This window comes from Carettochelys insculpta, chromosome 12 (genome assembly GCF_033958435.1).
Source record: "Carettochelys insculpta isolate YL-2023 chromosome 12, ASM3395843v1, whole genome shotgun sequence".
In the NCBI taxonomy this organism is placed as follows: domain Eukaryota; kingdom Metazoa; phylum Chordata; order Testudines; family Carettochelyidae; genus Carettochelys; species Carettochelys insculpta.
Genome location: NC_134148.1, coordinates 40,157,423 through 40,181,079, shown reverse-complemented (window position 1 = coordinate 40,181,079; position 23,657 = coordinate 40,157,423). Strand labels below are relative to the sequence as shown.

Below are 23,657 nucleotides of genomic sequence, written 5' to 3'. Positions count from 1 at the left end.
AAAACAATAGGGGATTCTTGAGCATTTTCAGTAGGATTAGCCACCTCATATGCAGAAAAATTCTTAGTAATTATTGCTCACAGCAGATATTTTTCCTCTGTAGTATAATGTGTTGATAATGATCCTTGGGAACGAAATGCATGCAACTAGTATAAACCTATAATATGTGCAGCTTTTATTTAGTAAGTGTCTTTGTGGAGCAGGATTGTGGTTACTCATGGAAAAGATTTTTGATCTTTAGGGAAGAAAATGAAATCAAGAATCACGAAATTCTCAGATAAATGTAAATTATCGTTGAAATGTACATCTCATGTATATACAGTATTACAACTACTAAGCCCTTTACTTGTTATGTAATTGTCCTTAAATACTGTGTGCCTGGGAAAATGCTTTTTCAAATAGTCTAAATGATGTAGCAAATATATTTTTATGTAGCAAATATTTTGAATATGTCAGTTTAACAGATACTTCTGTCTTAAAATGAACAGCAAGAATTTGAAGAAAAATAGTTCCAGAGTTATTTGAAAAATGGAATTCATGCTCTGTTCTTTAATTAGATGATTTGAAGCTGTGTCTACATCAGAATTTTATTGGAATTCCCACCAGTGCGCCCATTAGTTCAACTTACATCGATCATAGCAAGAGTGGAAATGCCAATGTAGACAGTCAGCTGCTGGGGATCCAACCTAAGGATTTTTTTTCATTAAAAGAAGCCCATTGAGATCTACTAAATACTGAATAAATAATCTTTGTTTTTATATATAGAAATCTTAGCTGAACTATTTATTAAAAAATATTTTAAACATGTTTCGTTTGCCTTTAACTGTCTGAGCATAGAAAATAACAATATCACTGTTTCTTTGTAGGATCAAAATTCAGACCGTGCAAGTGTATCATCTCTTGGAGTCCTGGATTCAGAATCTACCTCTCTAACTGATGAAGATATCTGCAATGACTTTGAAGGTATTTCTTCTCCCCCAGAGAACAATGACACCTCAATAAATAAAGGGATTGATCAAAGTAGGACAAGCCTAGAAAGTTCATCTTCTCACGATGGCGCATCCAAGCAATTCTATCACTGTGGTAAGACATTTTCTATACATATGTATTTTTTCATTAAATTTGTAATCCCTTGCTCGAAACTGTAGTGTTGAAAGCTTTGGCGCCTCTTCATAATTTTAGTTCATAATTTAGGATCACAGTAAACATGTTAGCCTTTTTTGTGAGGGGCAGCAAATTTATTCAAACTACTACTCACTGCATATACGTCCCGAACCATGCATGTTCTTACTGCAGCTCCTTAGGAAAGGGACCATATTTTTGTTACATGTTTGCACAGCACCTAGTGCAATAGGGAACTGATCCATGACTGGGGAGTACAAATAATAATTGTTTTCTTGAACCTGATTGATTCCTGGAGTTGACCTTATATGGTTGCAGTATCTTCAATGGCTGAGAGACAACTGCAGGTTATATTATTGGGCGGCGGGGTGTACATGTATAAAAAAGAGCCAAAAAGCGCAAATGTCTTAGGTAAGGTTTATTGTTTGGTAGCTCATTTTATTGTTTCTCGCTTTGCTGATTGTTTCATCTTAATAATAATTGCCCAGTCAGCTCTTTCTTACTGCTGGAGACGCTCACTGGAGCTTCTTAGTGCTCTTTGCAAGCACTTGTTAGTGGTATCCATACTTGAACATAGAACTATATTCTATATTTGGAGCTGTACTTAGATTTAGTTAGCTTCCGGGGGGTCTTCCCCAAGTTTCCAGTTCCCCTGACTGGGGCTAGCTGCAGTCTCAGGGGTTCAAGTCCTGTAAGAGGTGCAGAAAGCTTATGCCTGGGCGTGATCCACACTCTTCATGCCTCAAGTGCCTGGGACGGGGTCATCAGATAGATAAATGTCCTGTCTGTAAGAGCTTTATGCCTGGGACAAAGAGAGAATATGACTGCGGCTTATATCTTCTGCTAATGAATGCAGCACTTTACCCCAACTACTGCTGGAATTGGCACCAGCAGGAACAGTGAGCAGTGCACTGGCCTTGGTGCAGGACCACTTGGCACCAAAGAAAGATGCCGCAAGACAGCACGAGTGCTGTTCCCTGCCTCACCAAGCAGGTTCAGGCATGCAGCACCATTCTCATTCCCTGGTGCCAGACAATAAAAAGAAAACAGACAGAGGCTAGTCACCTGACAAGTGTCCACAAAATGACCTGTCAAGGTACCTTCTAAGTCTCAGGGCTGCAAATCCTGGCATCTTCAACAGTGGCCTGACCACAGGGCTTATCGAGTCCATTGCTGGTGGACTCACTGCCCATGAGGAGGTGGAGTTGACACCCCCCCCCCACACCTGACACCTTAGAGGCTGGTAGAGATCTTATTTCCATGACAGTGCACTTCCCAGGGCAGCAGGTAAGGGCACAGATGCTGACTGAAGTACCGGCATCAACCTCAGCACCATCATCCCTGGCGATGCAGTCCCCAGTGATCTTCATGGCACCTCAATGGTGCTGGTAGTCCAGCACTGGGGCAAGCCCATGACAATGCGCACGGATTCCCTTCATTACATTACTGGTTGCCAGCACTGTCAGCCTCTGTTCCACCATGGGCAGACTCAGACTACTCATTGGACTTAGGTGAGGAATTGTCAGCCACCAGACACAGTTGATACCAATTTTGACTAGCACCGCTCTCAGTACCATAGCTTGTGGGACATGCCGCAATTGATGCTGTCCTGACCACAGCAGTGGCAAGTGCCTGCCCAGTGACCCTTTTGGCCTTGGACTTACTACCGGGCTCAGGGGCAGACTTCTGGGGGCACATATGTGGTATCCATGCCCCGCCCTTTGCCACATCTGACCAGTGACAAACTCCAAAAGAGGAGGTGGACTTGCCTGCAAAAAGGGAACCAGACTCAGCACTAAGACCCCATCACACAAAACCATGCTCTGCCCCCACCAGAGACTGCCACGACCCCAGTGGTCATGCCTAGGTAAACCTCCAGGGAGCTGGAAATAAGAGAGGGACCTGACCCAAGGCCCTCTTTGTCCTTGACCCCTGATGCAGCAATAGCTAGTACCTTCATCGTGAAGCTCCCAGCAATGGACTGTAAGGGTCACCAGGCTGCACTCCTTGGATTGCTGAACTGGAGCTTGCAGCCCCAGATGGCTTTTAGCAAACCCCAGCCCAAGCTTTCTTCAGCCATGGACATGTCAGAGACAGGATGGCACCCTCTGAACATTAGGGCTATGTGCTCAGTCAGAATTTTTGCTGCACATCAACATCAGAGTGCTGAGCGCCATCTGCCTCACTTGTCAGATGTTCCAGACCCAACTGCAGAGTCAGTGTGTCTTGGTCCTGACAGACAACATTGCTGCAATGACACCTTAGAGGCTGCTGTTATATAAACAGACAGTGTAGTGATTGCTCCTCTCCTCTATACCAAGTAGGGGACTTCTGCATGTTTCAAGACATCCACCTTCAGTCATTACACCTAACAGGGACATAAAACACCCTCATTCATCCAACACCCACAAGGAGTCAGTCAGAACAGATATCTCTGCATCTTCCACAGGTGGAGTTGTCCTCACGTGAATCTCTTTATGACAGGGATCAACAAGAAATGTCACCTTTTCTGTTCTTTAGCTCCTTAGTACAATAGCAGAGATAATGACAAGCTTCCCCATCTTGGCCCAGTGCCTATCACCATAGATTACATCCTGCATCAGGATCTGCTGTGGTTTGGCCAAGATTACAGCCCCGCCCTTGATGGCCTGCTCCATATCCTTGGCGGCATTCCTTGCACAGGTTCCTATGCAGGACGTACACAGGGCACCAAGTGTTGATACTTGTGAGAGTCTTGCCCAGGACCATCCCGAGAGGAGAGCAGTCATCTGTGAGGGTGGCACAATTTGAGAGGTTCCACTGCAGTGTAAACAAGGAGAGGCAGAGAAGAAGAAAAGAGTGACAAAAAACTGCCGTATGCCCCTCCAGCAGCTACCAACACCTGCCCCTTCTGTGATGAGAAATGCAGGTCCAGATTTGGACTGATCAGCCATCCACAGACTCAAAAATAAGGGGGTAACATGAAGACATCCTACTCGTTATTGAGTGACTGCTAGGACAAGACAAGAAGACATAGGGTATCCACATGATGTCCATTCATACCTTTGCATCCCACTACACCATCTAGCAGGCCAGAGATGCCGTGGACTTTGGCTAGGTAGTCCTGCTGCCAGCAAGCAGGTGAATTCTGATCCCTCCTCTAAGGAGACTGCTGGTGAGGCACGTATTGGAAGGGACATGAGCAATCACTTGAATATGAAACGATGGTTATCGACCTCTTGTAACTGCTATTCTTTGAGATGTGTTGTTCATGTCTGTTCCAAATCCCACCCACCTCCCCTCTGTTGGAGTAGTCCAGAAGAAGAAACCAAAGGAGTGATGGGGCAGCAGTGTTCTACATACTCCGACGTGAATTAACTACTTCAGGGAGCTCCACAGCTGACATGACAGTTGTCACTAAGGAAAAACCTGCCAGTCATGCACACAGAGCATGCACGCACCTATGGGGAAGGACATACGCAACACATCTCAAAAAATAACAGTTACCAGAGGCAGATAACCATCTTTTTCCATGTAGAGAATAAGACAGGCATTTTAATGAATCATCTCTAATCTTCAGGGGAGAATGTATGGTTGGTTTTTCTTTATCACAAATTTTCTGCATAATGTCATGACAAAGTACACCATTTTAATTATAATCAGACAGAGAGGAAGCCTGGTTTAGTTAGGAAAGTAGGGACTGGAAATCAGGAGAGCTGGGTTCTCCTGTGGCACAGACTGTCTGATGCAGACCAAGTCATTTAGTGCCACCTACAAAAAACAAATTCCATTCAATTAAACTCTTCTGATGAGATATATCTGTTTGTCTCCGGACAGCAGACAGTAGGGAGCTTCAAATATATTTCATGGAGCTCTGCTGCTGCCTTCCCAGGAATGGACGTGGGGTACAGAGGTCATTTCTGCTGCTGGAGTGGGGAGTGTTTCTGGAGTGGTGGTGTGAAAATATGGGGCAGTGAGGGCACTGAGAAGGGCATTGGGTTTATATCGGGTATTAATTTCTTGTTTAAGAGGGTAAGGAGTTGAGTGCCATAACTGTTTGTTTGGGGTCTTTGCATGGATGACAGACATACCAAGGCTGGGAGAGGTGAAGACTTCACAGGTTACTCTTCGGGGTTTGGGTTGTATTGGGGGTGACCACACTTGACTTTTTAGTAAGAAATTGAAAGAAACTTCATTTGGACCCAAACAATAAAACATTTTTCCCTTTCTACCACTTGGCTGTGTGTGTGCAAATGCAGATACAGCACATGTACACTGCCATTAGTAATTGTCAAGTTATCTCTTAAAACTTATCAGGGTGGCCTTTTTTGTTTGATAGAGCGAGAGATTTTAACCTCCTTTTACTTTACTTTCCCATCTGTAATGACACTTCTGTCTAGCTTATTCTGTAGCAGCATCTTTCATCCCACCAGAGCTTTGATTCTTGAAGGAACCACATGAATTGCTTCACTAAAACCTGTCTCTAGCTGTTAGCTTATTCCTTTTACAGAATCTACATCTACTGGATTTTCATGCTTGGCAGCTCACAGCTATCTCTGGGCCCTGTGTTAGCAGCTTATTCTGTTCAAAGACATCTCCAGCATAACAACTGACCTTTTATAGCTCCCTAAACATACAAATGTTGATTATATTACAATTAATATTCTGTAATGATGAGTACTTTATTTTATTTTCTTGTCATCAATTGATAGGGTCCCTTTCAAAGTTTCCCTTGCCTGACAAGTCAGAGATGATCTCTTCCTGCAGCACAAGCAGCACCAGTGTTTTTCAGAACTATGCTATGGAGGTATCGTATGTGTCTTGCTATCGCATATTAATTAGAATAGCAACTTTACATGTGTATTTTTAGACATATACCAAATAAAGACAAAATAAATGTTTTTAATAACAAAGCTTGAAATCCTGCTCTAAAAATCTCTTGATGTTCTCACAGTTCCTTCATTTAGAATAAAGATTCGTATTTTCAAAGGATCCTAAAGAAGGTAATTGCCATGGGATTTGAGCCTCCAAAAGCAACAGTAAAATATCTTAAACAGCTCTTGTCAATCTAAAAATTATCCTTTTTTTAAAAAATACTAACTGTGTAATTTTAGTTTCTTCCTTGAGTCTTTGTCCACTTAGATCAAATTCTGTTGTGGATGTATATGCCCTATGCACGTGTGCCTGGAAACATTTTTAGACAGCAGTGCCTGTTGCACTTATTGTCAGGCTCAGGGGAGTATGAAAGCAAAGTTGCCCCAACAGTCATTCATTTCCTTCTCACTTCCCATGGTAATTACTTGCCACCTGCCCCCCAGATTGTCTAAGATTTCCTACTCATTCACACCTCCGTGCTTTTCTGGGGCTCAGGTGACATCTGTAGCTTGCTTTTGAGGAGACTCTGTTTCTCAGAACGGTAGGATGACTACTTGGAAATGTATTCACATATTCGCCAAACACAACTCATTGTGGCACTTTCCAGATCTGATTGGCAGGGCTGTCCTGAAGTAGTTGTTTAGCTAGGATTCCTGTCACCCCCCTCTCTGAAAGGTAACGGCTAGTCATTCACTTACTATACAATCTTTGTGGACAGATGTGCAAAGAGAAACATTATTACTCCCATAATAACTGGAGTGCTTTGTGAGTTTTAGTCTATGCAGATCTTGCAACCTACCCACCTTCCTTCTCCACTGATATGAAACCCTTACTTGGCTTCCTGTGTTAGTGAAGGAATTGAGTGGTAATTAAGTCTGCTTCAGGAATAAGTATGTGCAGCTCCCCTGCACCCACCCCCCACTGGCCAAAATGTTCCAGGTTTACACAGTTGGGGTGCACACACCTAGAGTGGCTAATAATCACTTACAGTAACTGAAGTTATCTGAGATAAGTAACTGCTTTTTATTAATGCTAAAAGAGTATTTAAGCTGCTTTTTTTATTTTTATCTCTAATGCTTTTGATATTCTTTCTGCATTTTACTGAATTTTGACAATGAAAACAGACTAGTTACTTTTCTTTAGTCAATTATGTTTTAGTTCCTACATACTAGCCTTCATTGCAGGAGAGGGCTTAAATCCAAGCAGTTATTTATTTTGTTAATTAAAAATAATTTGTCAACTATTAGGCAGTTTGGGTTTTCGTTTGGTTTTGCTTGACAAATTCTACTTTTAGGCTTAGACAACTTACAAGTCACGTTAGTAAATGGATAACAAGGGCCACATTATTATTCTAGATACATCAGTGATTGTAAGGTTTGAACTATTCTGGTAGTCTAGTAAGAAGGGAGGCCAAGAAATTCAGCTGCATGTATTTATACACTGCATATACAAGTTAATTAAATCCCTGTTCTGTTTATATCCACTTCTAAACTATTTACATTACTGTAGATCAGAGTCTGCACAAACTTATTCTTGCGGGGGTTAAATTCCTCTGAGATACATTGTTGATTTCTTGATTTGCTTCTTTTCATTATATCACATTAATGGGTTCATGGAAGCATCAACTGAACGCCAATGTACTTTGAATTGAAACTTCATATTGATGTACAGTAGACACCCCAACTTGCATGGAGGTTGTGTTCCTGCGCAACCCCACATAAGTCAAATTTCACATTACTCAGGGGAGCAGCGCTGGGTCCTGTGTCCTGTGAGCAGCATGGTGCTGGTACCCAGGCTTAAGGTCCCTGCCACTCACAGGAAGCAGGAAACTGATCAGGGCTGCTGCTCTGATCAGTTTCCCCACTCCTGTCAGTGGTGGCAGCCAAGAGCCTGACTCTCGGCCGCTGCCCCGACAAGAGCGGCTGCTGTCCCTGACAGGGGTGGGGAAACTGCTCCTGTCAGGAGCAGCAGCCTGACTCTTGCTGTCCCCAACAGGAGCAGTTTCCCTCCTCCTGTCAGGGGTGGCAGCCTTCCCACTCCTGTCGGGGGCAATAGCCTGATTCTAACCATCCCTGACAGGAGCAGGGAAACCACTCCTGTTGGGGATGGTGAGAGTCAGGCTGTTGCTCCTGTCAGGGGCAGCAGCCAAGAATCAGGCTGTGGCTGCTGCCGCTGACAGGAGTGGGGAAACTGGCCAGCACAGCAGCCCTGGTCAGTTCGCTAATCAGTTGCCCCGCTCCTGTTAGTGGCAGGGAGCTGGCTTCTGTCTGGTTCCTGGAAGCATGCCTCTGACAGGAGCTGGGAAACTGACCTAGGGCTGCTGCACTGGTCAGTTTTGCAACTCCTCTGAGTGAAGGGCAGCCTGGAGCCAGGTGCCAGCTCCCTGCCACTCATAGTTGTATTACCTCAAGATTCATGCAACTTGAATGTGCGTGTGTTGGCATTCTACTGTACTGAAATAAATGCAGGTCAAAATGTTCATTCTTGAATGTTTAAAGTTAGGCAATTATGTTAATTTTAGTTGCCGAAATACACACTCATGAACTAAGCTTATGGGCAGCTACGTGTGAATATTATGGCCTTTTAAGGTCTGTTCTGTCCTATGCACTTTCTTTGTAACAAAGAGCAAAGAAGTTCTAAGTCCCTACAGAATTACTTATATTTAAATACTATATGCAGGTACTCATCTCCAGCTGTTCGCGATGCCGAACTTGTGACTGCCTGGTTCACGATGAAGAAATCATGGCAGGATGGACTGCAGATGATTCAAATCTCAATACCACATGTCCCTTCTGTGGCAACTTATTTCTGCCCTTTTTGAGTATTGAAATCCGAGATCTGCGGCGACCTGGGCGGTAATTTGTTATGTGATTTCTTGCTCAAGGTTTTTTGTGTTCAAATTTTCTGATTTTTTAAGACTTTCTAACAGCTTAATGACACTTCATCTCCTCATAGGTACTTTCTGAAGTCCAGTCCATCTTCAGAGAATATGCAGCTTCCATCACCTTTTACAAATCAGACAGGAAAGTCTTGTGTTTCTGCTCCCACATCAGGTCTTGTTGCATCTGTAATGCCCATTCAAGATGATTTTAACCCAAAATGGTAAATGTAATGTGGATTTTCTATTGACTGATAATTTACCTGAAATAAGTAGGGGGCATGTGTAAATTCATAACTGATGAAAAATTCATTACAAAAGGAAAAGATAGAAGAAAATTCTGTTAACATTCAGATCTCCTCATTATTCCTTGCTGCTCCAAGTGAGATGGACATCTGGCATGTTTGCTGGGTTAACTGTTTCCATTCTGTCCCTGTGGCAGAAAGTTACTGACAACACATCCATAATCCTGCAGCATTAGCTACAGTGCCTGAAAGGGGTCAGCATCTATCATAGTTTTCTCATACTAGGCTGCTGTACAAAAATCATTTTTCTTCTGATGGGATTTCTGTTCTTTGGAAGGAGAGTCTCTTCCCTTGGGATGGGCACTGTAGTTGGCTGGTTGGAGTTTGAGGTGCCACTTTGGGCCTGGGGTTCTCGGTCACAACGAGCGTCGAGATCCACAGAGTAAGGTGCCAGTTAGGTTTTTGTTTTACAGCTTTGCTCATTTAATACACTGTATTGTGAACAGTAGGAAGAAAAATGTGAAAGCTGGTCTTGTTTATAACCGTATTTTCCAGCAAATCAAAACAACAAGACAATGCTTGTGCCAGAAGTATCCAAATTCCATCAGGAAGAAGACAAAATATTACTGGGTCAGAATGTCCAAGTCATGCTGTAGCAAGAAGTGTAAGTACTTACAGCCCACTGGAAGAAGCTGAGAAGGGAAGTCGGAAGCTCAACCATATTGTTCCCACTGGCAGCCTGCCCACCACTTTGCAAGGAACTACAGTATGTAGTGGTTTGTTTCTCATTTAAGCAATGTTGGAAGTATTCATGCAGGATAGCATTAATGTCAGCTAAATTCATCTTCCCAAGTTACAAGCAGAAATAGATCTCATTATTTTAATTTAAACTAAACTTAATTTCAGCATGTAGACTTTGGTATTCCTGGAAGAAACAGTTACCATTCAGAATTTGTATAAACAGTTACAATTCATATGATTTTTTTCTTCCTTTTATTAAATAGGATTCTTTGGGACTAGAATGGCATTTGTGTAGTCCTGACCCCATCACTGTTCCTTACCTAAGTCCTCTAGTGCTATGGAAAGAACTTGAAAGCTTGCTTGAAAATGAAGGGGATCATGTGATAACAGTGGCAGATTTTGTAGACCATCATCCTATCGTGTTTTGGAATCTGGTGTGGTATTTCAGGCGTCTGGACTTGCCCAGTAACTTACCGGGACTAATACTTTCTTCTGAGCACTGTAATAAAAACTCAAAGGTATGGGGAAAGATAGGGCAGTACTGAATGATGATGACTTGAAAGTTTGTCTTTCACTAATTAATCTGATTCCGTGGTCCTTATGTGGAAAATAGTCTTGTGCTATTGCTTACAAACTAACTGGGCCCAATCCTCAGCTAGTGCAAATTGTTATAGCCACATTTACTTTAATTGGCCCAGTGTATTTCCATGCCCTAGGTCTTGAACTGAGATGCACTGGTGCCTGTGCAGGGTGTGGTACACTACTAACGAGAGCTTCCGTGATGTTTGGTGTGCTATTTCAACCACAGGGGATTTCACAATTCACATTTTTTATTTTTATTATTCAAGGGGAAAAAAAAAAGGCGCTAAATGGAATAGAGGGTGTGAAGGTGGTCGTTGTGGAAAGGTGAGAAGGAGAAATTAACCTTTAGACCTTATTGCAGAGCCCAGGGCTTTCATCACTACCAGAATCACCAGTATTCAAATTATAATGGATAACAGCGGTTTTGCTATGAATGACCCAATTTCCAATGACTTAGGTTAAAGCTGTTTTCCTCTAACCTACTGGTTTGATGTATGTAGGTTAAACTGTGAAAGCCAGCTCTTAGAACCACATCATCAACTATCCCCATATTCAAAGGCTTATGTATTAATCTTCCTATTCAGATTCCACGAAACTGTATGTCAGAAGACAGTAAATATGTTCTCATTCAGATGCTGTGGGACAATATGAAGTTGCACCAGGATCCAGGACAGCCTCTATATATTTTGTGGAATGCACAGAGTAAGTTGTCTTTTCAAAATAGCTTTGATTTTTAATCTTTTTCTCAACTAAAGAATGTATTTTGAAAACAAATTTCTTTTTTTGTTTCAGTTATTCTGTATAGATACACAACTGATTTTTGATCAACCCACTCTCTTTGTCTTGCAGGTCAAAATCGTACTCTTTTGTTTGAGAGTGAGTGTTCTGTTTGGTGTTGCTATTGCTAACTTTTTTGTGTGATATATTTATTTGTTTGGTGTGTGCGTGTGTTTTACAGTAGATTTTAGCTTCCAACATACTGCTTCAACAAGTTTTGGTTTCCAGTACAAGTAGGCCACCATTGCCGGTCACTGTTTCCTTTATGAGGGAGAAAGGAGTAGCAGTATTGTGCTTGGTGATTCACAAAACTTAAACAAGTAGTTTGTACAAAACATTTCAATAAATCCATTCATTTAGCCTCTTTTCTAATCTGAGAATGTTTATTTTTACTAAGTATTTGATTGCCACTAAAAGACCTACAAATGGTCGATAGTCCCGTTTATGGCTATTTCTTTTTGCTTGTCTCATATGTTCCTATTCTCTTTCTTTACCTTGGTATTGTTCTGACTTGATGCTTGTTTCTTATTATTTTTGGTAGCTTATTGAACATGTCCACATTTTTTTTAGAGTCCTTGGCTTTTTTTGTTTTGTTTTGTTTTCTCATATCAAGCTGCTGTACAAAAAACATATTTCTTCCTATGGTGTTTCTGTTCTTTGGCAGCCCAAAAATATCCAGTGGTCCATTTATTGCAAAAAGATGATGACTCCTTTAACCAGGATCACCTGAGAAGCATGGTGAAAAGTATCAAGATGAATGATGTCTATGGACCAATGAGTCAAATCTTGGAGCGATTGAACAAATGGCCACAAATTAAAAGACAGAGGTAACAATATTCATGTATCAAATTAAAAAAAAAAAGCTTTTTGCAGTAACCATGGTATCTCAGTATGAATAGTATGTTGAGAGTTTCACAACCTTTCAAGCTGTTCAACAATATTCTCTCAAGACTATCTACTAGATGTGGTCAATGGTTTTTTAAACCATTTTAGTGCAAAAACATTTTCTTAATTTCACACCATATTTTCTAGGAACATGGGGTTTGATTTATTTATTTTGGTTTTTGGGATGTGGAGATTGTTTTGTTTATTTACAGCATGCAAGAAGTGTTGTTTCTCTTGGATTTTGTTTTCATTAGGGTGGGTGGTTTTCTCTCACTTTCTTTTATTCCCCCCTTCGCTATTTGTTTATTGCTTTTTCTCCCATTTTTTATATTTGTAAATATATATAGGGGTAGAATTCTCAAAAAGGAAGAAAAAATGTTATTTAGTTTCCCCTCTTAAACTTTTTTCCTTCACTGTTCCAATGGAAAAAGGGAGGGAAAGTAAAAAAAAGACTAAAAGGAGAGGGGAAGAAATGAAATTGTTTTTCAGGTGATGGTTTTAATTCTTACCATGTGTGCACGTGCTCTTGCACAGCAGCTGGAAAATACTTGAGCTAACAGCAAGCCCTGTAGTCAGCCTGGGCACTCCCTGGAGTCACAGAGTCTTGGTGCCCAATAAAGATCTGTCCCACCTTGCCACACCTCTGTTCCTTCTTACCACCATTGACGGCAGCAGAAGCTTTCCCTTTTTCTTCTCGTGCTTTTGGCAAGTGGATCAGCAGTTCTTTTGGAGAATACATAGTTCCTAGTAGGTATTATAGTTAATGCAGTAGCACTTATAAGTTCCATTTGTGCCCAGCCCCTTTTTTTCTTTTTACCTCATTTGTGACTGCAATCCCTGGACTTCAGTACTTGTTACACTTGCATGAACCACATGCTTAAAAGTGACCCTCCTTCGCCCCCCAAACCTCCTGCATGTGGTGCCTAGGTGAAGATCATCTGAAGGACCACTGCAAGATTTATTAGGAATTCTGACCAAGGACAGAGCAGCTGTCAAAATCCTCCTTATGGAAGCTGCCGTCTGATGTCAGTCTGAGCTGGGCACAAGGAATCCCACTCCCACCACATCCCCTTTTGTGCAGAGTGCCCCAGTGCTGTCATTGAATGAGCTGACACCGAAGAAGGACACAGGCTAAGATTGGCACCTCCATGGAGCACCTTCTGAGCACTCTAGCCACCAGGACTGGTCCAAGTTGCTGGTGCACGAGGAAGAGAGATCAGACACAGGTGGATTACCCCCAGCCCTGGCTAAGTCTAGGGACCAAACGTCACTGGCACCACAGTTGGGCGATAGCTTGGAGCCACTGACTGTGGCCATGTTGATATCTGCAGGGGGGAGGGCAACTGAGTCTGGGCTGGCCTCAGTTTCCCACAACCAGTAGAATGTCTGTTGCTCCCATCTGCCCCAGAGGCTTCTGAAGTGGCACAGGCACCAGTCTTACCATTGAGACACAAGGGCGTCCCAGCGCCAATGTTCCCTCTAAACAAGAGCTTGGGATTGTATGGTCCATGGGCCCACTCTGGTCCTGGAATTGCTTTGATCTAGCCCATGAGGCTCAAAGTACCTCTGCAGGGGCTTGAGCTGGTTCTGGAACTCCTGGCAGTGGTCGGGTATCGTGGCTGGAGCCCCATCAGTAGCTCCTCGCTGTGGACGAGAGCCCTGAGCCACATAGACCCAATCAAAGCAAGCCGTAGGCCAGATTGGATCCGCAGGTTCTGCCTGGCCGGGGGGAGAAAGTGGTTCTGCAAGCCGCAGGGAAGTGCTCCATGCAGCAGCACCCCTTTTGCTCCTATTGGCCATGATTTGGCTAATGGGAGTGATGTGGGATGGCACTTCCCTGCAGTGCACAGAGCATGCAGAGCCATATGCAGCCTCTCCTGCTCCAGCTGTGCTAGGTAGGCACACCATTCTCTGCCCACCCCTGCCCAGACCCTACACTCATCCCCCGCTCCTGCACTCCTTTGAGATCTCCCATGCCCAGTGTGCTTGCACACAGGCGTGCATCTAACCTGCTCCTACACCTTATCTCCTGCCCCACATCCCCACCTCACCCTACTGCCTGGCATCCCTCTCCCATGCACTGAACACCTTTTCTACCCCACAAAATCTACTACCCCGGTCCCCCTAGGCTCTGGAATGTACCTTGGGGGTAGTGAGGCAAATGTCTTCTTTTTTTTTTTCCGGCTTCTCAGTTGGGAGCCACATCTGAGAGGGTTTTTTTAATCCTTACTTGGGGCCAGGTCAGTGAAAGCTGTTTTCTTTTTTTTTTTGCTTCTCACTCATGGGTGGCCCCATCTGGTTTTCCTGTGGGTCAGTGGTCCAAAAAGGGTCCTCAGCCTTGCTCTAGACTCTTCCATGTGGAATGAGTTTTTTCCATCCACGTGTAGAATAATTTTTACTTGCACTGAAGCATGTGCGAATGTGCACAACCAGTAGAAACAAACAACATAGCTGTAGCTGTTCTTCTAATGACCTACTTGGTGTTTGAATCTGTCCTGCATGGCCACGCAAGCAAACAGCTTACAGGGAACACTGCCCGGCACCAAGTACAGCTGAGGGGAATCTCAGCTATAATGGTTTGCTGATCCCTATCACTCCAGCACCCATGTGGGCTGGTGCTGCCATCCAGGGAATGCAGCAGGTCCCTTACTTCTCGACACTCTGCCTCAAGAGCAGTGCTACCATGGTCTTCCTACTGAGTCAGACTCATACCTCTCCAACTCTAGTAGAAGCAGAAGATCCTCAGTATGGCACCATTGTCCTGTCCCCCGATACAGTTGCCTCTTCAGTGGCCCTTTTGGAGTCGATGGGCTTTCCATCGTGCCCAGGATTGGAGCCAAGGTTCTCAATTGGGGTTAGCATCAATGGCATTCATGATATTCATCGCACCATAATCAACAATAGAGCTATTGCTCAGACATTAACACCACCACTGACATTGACCGCTCCAGCACCAGAGGCTCTGGTGGCCCCAGTTGTGGCATTGGTGCATGATGCATTGAAGACACTGACACCAGTATTGACACTGGCCCTGGCACCAAGCCTGCCTCAGTCATTGGTACAGAACACATTGGTACCTATAAAAATTGCGGGGCACATTCCACAACAGGAACTGGCATTGGTGTGGAGCTAACACCAGCCTCAACTACCTGCACACTTCACAGCACCTGTCCAACCTACTATGTCCCCTCCAAGATCAAGGGGTCCCTTAGGTGGAGATGGCAGAGAACAACCCTCACCTCCAGTAGCCGGTGCCTGCTCATGAGAGGAGACGTTGATAGGCCTGGAGTAGTCCCAGCTCTGGAGAATTCCAGAGTGTTGCAGCAGCTGCTATGCAGGGTTGCCCAGGCATTGGACATTAAAGCTGAGGAAGTGGTTGATGATGCCAGCTTATTGGTGGACGTTCTGGTTCCCTCTAGCCCTTTCTGTATTGCTTTGCCTTTGATAAAGAGCATCACAGATGTGATAAAGACCCTGTGGCAGGCCTCAGCTTTGCTAGCACCTACAGACAAGTGAAATGACTGCTGGTACTTTGTGCCCTCCAAGAGAATCAAAATGTATCCATGGAAAATGTTATAACTCTCTGAAAAAAATCACTTATCTTCGGAAAGAAGTTTGTGACAAATTTTTATTGTAATATCTTATCACTAGTGTATTTTGTGTCCATACCCTATGTGCATTTAGGGCTTGATCCTGACTCCACTAGCTTCACTGGAAGTTGGATCAGCCCTTTAGCTTATAACCTCCTAGGTAAAGGGTCCATGTCACATCCAGTTTTTGAGCATCAAACACAGTACAGGGGATCAACAAATAATAATTTTCAAGTTGGCATTTTTTTCAATGTGTTAAAATAAATACCATTTCTTTACTTGGATTTTGGCATGATTTTGAATTGTCGGAAGTATTGATTTCAAATGCTACCTTCTTTCAGCATTAAGATTAATTACATTTTTATTTTTACTTTTTCTAGGAGCCTGTATAGAGAAATACTATTTCTTTCACTTGTTGCTCTAGGAAGAGAGAACATTGATATAGGTAAGTTATAAACTGTATTCAGGTAAATGTAAATAAATAGTTTATGCAAACCATTATTTCCACTTTAAGGAGAAAATATCTACATATATCTATCATTCAGTGTCAATATGCTTTCCTAGTATATATCTTTACAGTGGATATGTAAATAAAATAAGTACAGTTACAAGGAATCTTTGGCTGTTTCATGAAAATAGCCACAACTATAATATTGGCATAGGTTTGCCACCTATCTGGATGTCTCCTGGATAGTTTGATTTTCTGCTTCTGTCTTTGAGTGTACTTTAAGGTTTCCAGGTATTTGGTTTTCTACCAGAAAATTCAGTCAAAAAGGGGACCTGGCAACTCTAAATAGCACTTAAACCAAAAGCTGGGTTACCATGGGAAAGCATCGTGTCATTAACCCCTGCTGGCCCATACTGAGCTGGGGTTGCCTCTTTGATCCAGCAAGCACCAGTGGAGAGGAGGAAAAGGAGACACTAGTGGGGTGGGAGGAGTAAGTGATGGGACAAGGCTTTCAGGTGTTACACATAGAGAAACAGAACTAGCAGAATCTTGTTCAGGGGATAAGGCAATATTTTTTGTGAATGCAGAATTCATTTACTGTCCCTGGCTACTAAAATTATCCACCACATATCCTAGCACTCATACACACAGCTCTAAAAATGGGATAGAATTACCAGCTTCAGTTGCTCATGCTAGTCCACTGGCCAAGTGTTCTGGACACAAGAGTGGGGGCCAGGTTGTGTCGGTGCGTACCAGTGCTCCTGGATGATGATTGGAGAACCAAAACACCTGACCCTGTCGTTTTGCACCTGTCTGTTTATATTTTTTTTCCATAGAGCCAGTACTGTCCCACTGCCCCAGAGCACTCTGTGACCATGAATCATCAGTTAATGGCAGATAACATTTTGACCTTCTTTTCTTGATGGGGCTTTTGTGTTTCTCTTTCTTGGATGGGTTCTTTTGCAGTGCTTGCCCGTGTTCTTCTTTGGCCATGAAGGTGGTGTTGGGAGCTGGTCACTGAAACAGATGCCATTGCGCACGTGGCCACATTCACACTTATAAATGAGATTGTAGACACATGCGTCACCTTAAACAGAGTTAAGGCAGCACAAAGTTTAAAGCAGGGTTTCAGTTACAATACGGAGTCACTTCTGTTTTCAGTGTATTAACGGTTTTAAAAGGGGTTTTAGTTACCACGTGGAGTCACTTCTAGTTACAATGTTTAAAATGATGTTTTAGTTACAATAGGTATAAAAAAGTTACAGTAACAGATTCTTCAGAGGCAATTCTTAACAGGCTACGGTACTAACATATTTATCCAAAAGTGGTTAACACAGTTTCATTTATAAAATACCATATAAAAAATCAGTCCACAGTTCATGAGGTTACATAATGTCATATATAAGTAGCTATAATTCATTAAAAAGGGCAATTTCATCCTTCAGAGGGAAGAGGTGGGATCTTGGGGAAAGAGGTAGAGCAGGGACAGGGCCTCAGAGATTTGGTTATCAGCAAATAGAATGGTGGTAATCTTATTTTGTTGTCTGTATAATTACAGTACAATACACAGATTTTCTTTATTTCTATAGAGGCTTTTGACAGAGAATACAAAATGGCCTATGATCGTCTCACAGCTAGTCAGGTCAAGAGTACTCACAACTGTGATAGACCGCCAAGTACTGGAGTGATGGAATGTCGAAAGATTTTTGGAGAACCATATCTTTAAAAAATACATCTATATCTATCTATATATATGAATTGTATAAGTGTACAAAGTAACTCTTCAGTCACAAAGAACATCTCTATCTTCAGTGTTTGAAAACATTTACAAATATACTGTGTCAGAAGAACTGGAAAAAATGGCCTATGGACAGTTACAAAAATGGACCATAAGACAAAGAATGGGCCTAATACTATTTTCCCCTCCTTGCTGCTCTCTGCAAATCATTTTGTTGAGTTGGGGACCCTAAACTAAATCAGTTCTCTAACAAGGGACGAAATTTTACAGTCCTTTAAAGAAAACTTGGAAGAGGTAGGCAAATATGATGCACTGAAAGTGGCATGAGTGAAGTAAATCCTGCAAATCTGTTTACATAGAATATTCAAAATGGTATGAAGAGCATACAAAGTTGTATTATGTATATTTTAAATTGTTTATAGTAAGTTGATATTTTTAAAATTTTTTAAATTACTCTGGTGAATTTAAATGAACTTATTGCAAAAGCAATAGAGTGCTCATTTTTTCCAGCTATTTATAGTAACTGGTCCAGTTAGGTTTAGGGGAAAAAAATATTTTTTTTTAAATTGTTTGTGTATTTCTGCACAGTCTTAAGTAACATTCTGGGGTTAACAACAAGAAGTCCTGTGGCACCTTATAGACTAACAGATATTTTGGAGCATAAGCTTTCATGGGCGAAGACCTGCTTCATCAGATGCATCTGTGTTAATCTATAAGGTGCCACAGGACTTCTTGTTGTTCTCGAAGATACAAACTAACACGGCTACCTCTCTGATTCTGGGGTTAGTGTTTCTCTTGCACAAACAAAATTAGTACTGCCACTGCAATCAGAGGAAAAGTGTGGCAAACTTGTGTAAAACTAGGGTTAGTAATACTCTGACTCTGTAGTATCTTGATTTCTGTAAAAGTCCTTCACAAAATTCTGTAATACGTTGAAGGATCTCATCGTGTAAGGAGATCCAATGCTTTTTAGCTGTTGGCATTCACTAATTTAATGCATCTGCGGATATATATTAAATGGTGTATAGCAAATAGTGGACAAAAATATTTCCACATAAAATGTATAGCATACAGTCCCGCATATGGAGATGTAGGTATGTTTGTAAATGCCCTAAATATGGCATTTAGTTTATGCTAGTCCAAAGTTACACTATTTTTTTAAAATAAGAAAATTGATACAGCAAATATACTACATAAATATGTAGGGAATGTAATAGGTTGAGCTGTGCTATGTATAATAAGGTGTATTTGGAATAGCTGATCTTATATTTTACAGGCAACACACTAACTTTAGCTCTGTAAAGAAAATATTGCTGCATAACTCTCCACGTTGGAGCCATGACTTCTGGCATATACTTTAAAAAGCTAGAAATTTCCGAAAATCTTGTGCAGTCAGTCACAGACACTGCCTTGCCAGAAGGTGGGATTTCTGTATAAAGTTTCAGAATTTCCAAGTACAAGTTCTTTTTCCTACCCTTCTACAGGATTGGAGGTGGAGAAGACGCTCTTTCAATCTTTGACAGATGGGCTTGGGTTTGCCTGCCTGCAGAGTTCTCACAGCCTCTCTAATTTCCAAGAGCAGTTGTACTGTAATACATAGCTAGATGGAAAAGATAAATATGCCTTTTTGGTGGGAGATTTTTACATTGGTCCAGACACTAGCACCTACCATCTTATAAACAGCTAACAAGAGGCGGATGAGGACTCCATCCTGTTTCCACTGAAGAAAATAGAAAAAAATCTGTTGGCTTTATTATTAAACAGAAATAGGATCAGACCATTAGAGAGTTATTTCCAAGCGCCTACCAACCCTTCTACAAAACAGTAAGGGGATCCTGCCCTAACCAGAAGGTTTTAAAATGTCAAGAGCTGCGTTTTACTCTAAATGTTACATGCAAGATACATCTTGATGAACGTGGTCTTTTGGGATACAGCTTTTATTCAATAATACCTCTTCTCTATGATGCTGCTTATTGTGTAGCTATTTATTGTTTAGGTGGAAATAACCACGTTACACTTCATGCAATTAATTATTTTAACATTTGTGATGCTTTATTTTGTAACGCCCACATTTCCTGAAAAATATTCCGCATTGGCGTAATGAAATTGTTGTATTAATTATCAGTTTTAGTACTTAAGAACTCTGGCAACGTGCTCAACTCAGTCTTCAAAACCAGCATGCAGAATACATGGTCATTGCTTTTGAACTTACTCATTGTAAGTACCTGGTAACATGCATGCATGCTCTGCTATAGCTACATCGTATTTACCAAGTAAAAATTACCTACAATAATTGCCATGTGTGTAAATAATTACTTATATATTTATGCAGTGTATAATGCAGTCTTACACCACTTTCTTTAAATCTTATTTCCTGCTACAGTTAGCACAACTTGACTATCACCATGTTATAGCACTCAGTAACCATGAAGGAGGACAAGCTGTTTCTCCAGAGCTGTCATTGGTGTTATAAAGGTACTTGGAAAACGATGAAGCAGGCTTCACGTTTTAGTCTGTGCAGTTAGCCTGTTCTGGTATAAGTATCTGAGTTTGGTCTCCAAATCAAATCTCATGTGATAGTGCATTACATTTCAATTACGCACTTGTGCTAGTATAGGAATATCAATATCTTTAATATAGTCCAGTCCTTTAGCCTGACTTGGTTATGAGTCCTTTCTGCGACCTTAATTGTAAAAGACCAAACAAGTTTGCCAGGTGTGAAATTTTCCTTCAGTATTATAGTGAAAGCAAATAATGTATCATAAAAATATTGTGGATGCCTGGTTATTTCACACAAGCAATTTTAGTGTGACATTGCTTGCTTAAGCCTGCATTTATAAAAGGTTGCTGATGGTTAGTTGTGCTTGCTTTACATTGATATATCATATAGTTTTAATTATGAAATGGAATCATTATACATGTAACTTTTAAATACTCTTTTTGCAAAACCTGTGGCAAGTCAGTCAATTGTAGCAATAGTAGAACGTAAGAACAGCCATACTGGGTTAGACCAATGGTCCATCTAGCCAATATGCTGTCTTCTGACAGTGGCAAATTCTAGTTTGACTGTGTTTTGTGAAGAAGTACTTTCTTTTGTTTTAAACCTACTTTGTGTTCAATTTCATTGGATGGTCCCTGGTTTTTATGTTATGTGAAGGGATAAATAACACTTTCGTATTCACTACATAAATTCATGGAAGATAGGTCCATCAATATTTACTAGCCAGGATGGGTAGGACAGGTGTCCCTAGCCTCTGTTTGTCAGTCTGGAAATGGGTGACATGGGGGATCACTTGATGATTACCTGTCCTGTTCACAACCCCCTTGGACATCTGGCATAGGCTGCTGTTGGAAGACAGGATGCTGGGCTACATGGACCTTTGATTTGACCCAATATGGCCATTCTTATATTTTTATTTTCTCGTCCCTATTCATGACTTTATAGCCATCTGTCAGATTCTCCTTAGTCATCTCTTTTCCCCCCCAAACTGGAGAGTCACAGTCTTTTTAATCTTCTTTCCTATGGAAGCTGTTCCATGCCCTTAATCATTTTGTTATCCTTCTTTTCCATTTCTAAAGTATTTTTTCAGCCAAGATGACCAGAACTGCATGTAGTATTCAAGGTCTGGGTATACCAAGGATTTCTATAGTGGCATTATGATCTTTCTATCTTATCTATTCCTTTCCTAATAGTTCTGACATTAGCTACATCTACACAAGAGGCTTTTCCCAACAAAACTGGGCTTTTGTGGGGAAAAAACATGGAGCGTCTATCCTCAAAATTTGCTTTGCCGACAATTTGTCGATAAAACGCAGCACATCCATGGGCAGCATTATACCTCTCCCCGTGCAGGTGTAATGCTTCTCTCAACAGTGTTCTTTCGACAATACAGCGGTGTAGACACTCTGTGTCCCTTTTGTCAACAGACAGCACTTCTGGTTCACTGGGTAGCCCTGTTTGCAGAGCTTCCAGTCAGCTGTTCTGTCGATAGAGGGCTGGACAGTCTGGCTTCTCTCTTGTCAACAGAGCAGATTGCTCTTTCAATCTGCTTTTATGTGTAGATGCAATCTGTCAACAGAAGTTTTGCTGGGAAATCCCTTCCAACAGCGACTTCTGTTGACAGAGGCTTCTCATGTAGATGTAGTCACTGTGTTTAGTTTTTTCAACTGTCTCTCACTTTGAGCAGATATTTTTAGGGATTGTTCCATGACAAGTTGAAGATCTCTTAAGGGGTAATAGCTAACTTAGACCCCTTCATTTTGTCTGTATAGTTGGGATGTTTTTCAATGTGCATTACTTTGCCTTTATCATGATTGAATTTCATCTGACATTTTGTTGCAGTCACCCAGTTTTGTGAGATGTCGTAATAACTCTTCACAGCCACTTTGGACTTAGATATCTGGTGTATTTTTGTATGATCTGCAAATTTTGCCACCATGTTATTTATCCCTTTTTTCAGATCATGTGTGAAATATAAAATGGTATCTGAAAAACTGATACATTTTAGATGAACAAGGAATTCTCATTCACAATGTTATTCAGATAGGTGTTTAGAATGCAGGTCTTGAAGAAGGAGTCCAGTACTCAAATAATTTTCAATCCTTATTGTCCTTTATTAAAAAAGCATTCTAGTTACATTTTCCAGTACTGCTACAATGGATACATTTTCTGGTATTTGTGGAACATATTTTCAGTTTTAAAAATTGAAAATTATTGTACATTTTCCTTCCATGTACTATATAGTGCTCCTTTCCATTAACTTTACGTAAGTGATTCACATTTCAGTGCAATGTGTAGACCTTGCTTATCTCTTTATCCACCATAGCAGCAAATGGAAAAATGCTGAGATGCTATGAGAGGTGGAATTTTTTCTCAGTTGCTGTTAAATACTGCCCGTTGGCATTATGTTTGTGCTTGGTACACTTATGATAAAATGATTTAATATATTTCCATGGACAAATTGATGAAATAATTTCCACTCCAAAGAAAGAAACAGTTTCTGCATGTAAAAATCTCTATATAACAAATGGAAGGTGCAAATTTTTGTTTCAGAGACGAGGTATTTCTGGATACAATTATCTGACCTGGATATTAAAATGGTACTTTGCTAGTTTGCAAACAGCACTTTTTAAATGAATGCTTGTAGATTTGTAAATATGTAATGTTTTAAATTTTATTTACCAAAAAGAACATCAGTTTGTTGGATGTTTATGTTGTTTTGTAATTCATTCAAAATAAATAGGTCACTATTCACATTGATAAACCTTTTTGTCTCATCCAAAAGAATAAAAGTTCAAAGTTTTACAAGTAAATAAAAAGCTGAAAATCTCAGTATGGTTATACTCATTTAAATTTTATTAAATGGTTTGAGAATGACAGAAACACCTCTACATTCTTATTACTTAGCTGGTTTAATTGGGGGCATTGGTAACCTTACAATCTAATGGTAGATCACAGTTAGCATTCCTTCATGAAACACAATTATGCAAATGACATTAGTACTAACTGGAGCTGAATACAATCACTTTCAGAGGAAGAAAGGCAATATAAGATTATTTCAACTTCTTCTTTTTAGAACAGTTTTAACTTCCTGTTTTCCTTACCTTTTACTGCTTTGCACTATGTTCTCCTTGTCCCTGATTCTGCTAAGCAGCGTGCACCCATGGTCTCTTAGTTTCACTTGGAGTCCAATTGGTTTATGTAGGACTTTATCCTGAGTGTAAGGACCACACTGCAGGATTAGATGCCTGTTTATAACAGGGCAGAGTGGATACCTTCAGGACTGCTGTGTAACTG

At 41.2% G+C, this 23,657-nt stretch overlaps 1 protein-coding gene across 5 annotated transcripts in view; it reads left to right on the top strand.

The window, feature by feature from the left end:
- DENND4A (DENN domain containing 4A) overlaps window positions 1–17,856 on the top strand; it is a 140,566-nt gene extending 122,710 nt beyond the window's left edge. For 3 of the 5 annotated variants that reach the window (XM_075006407.1, XM_075006406.1, XM_075006410.1), the window contains 11 exons: window positions 867–1,083; window positions 5,814–5,908; window positions 8,656–8,831; window positions 8,932–9,078; window positions 9,655–9,865; window positions 10,104–10,358; window positions 11,007–11,124; window positions 11,272–11,298; window positions 11,864–12,026; window positions 16,055–16,119; window positions 17,712–17,856. In XM_075006407.1, coding sequence (XP_074862508.1) covers window positions 867–1,083; window positions 5,814–5,908; window positions 8,656–8,831; window positions 8,932–9,078; window positions 9,655–9,865; window positions 10,104–10,358; window positions 11,007–11,124; window positions 11,272–11,298; window positions 11,864–12,026; window positions 16,055–16,119; window positions 17,712–17,848 — 1,611 coding nt within the window. In that variant the 3' untranslated portion in view covers window positions 17,849–17,856. The remainder of the gene's footprint in view (window positions 1–866; window positions 1,084–5,813; window positions 5,909–8,655; window positions 8,832–8,931; window positions 9,079–9,654; window positions 9,866–10,103; window positions 10,359–11,006; window positions 11,125–11,271; window positions 11,299–11,863; window positions 12,027–16,054; window positions 16,120–17,711) is intronic. The other 2 variants (XM_075006409.1, XM_075006408.1) reach the window with 2 other exon arrangements.
- Window positions 17,857–23,657: the final 5,801 nt, after the last annotated feature.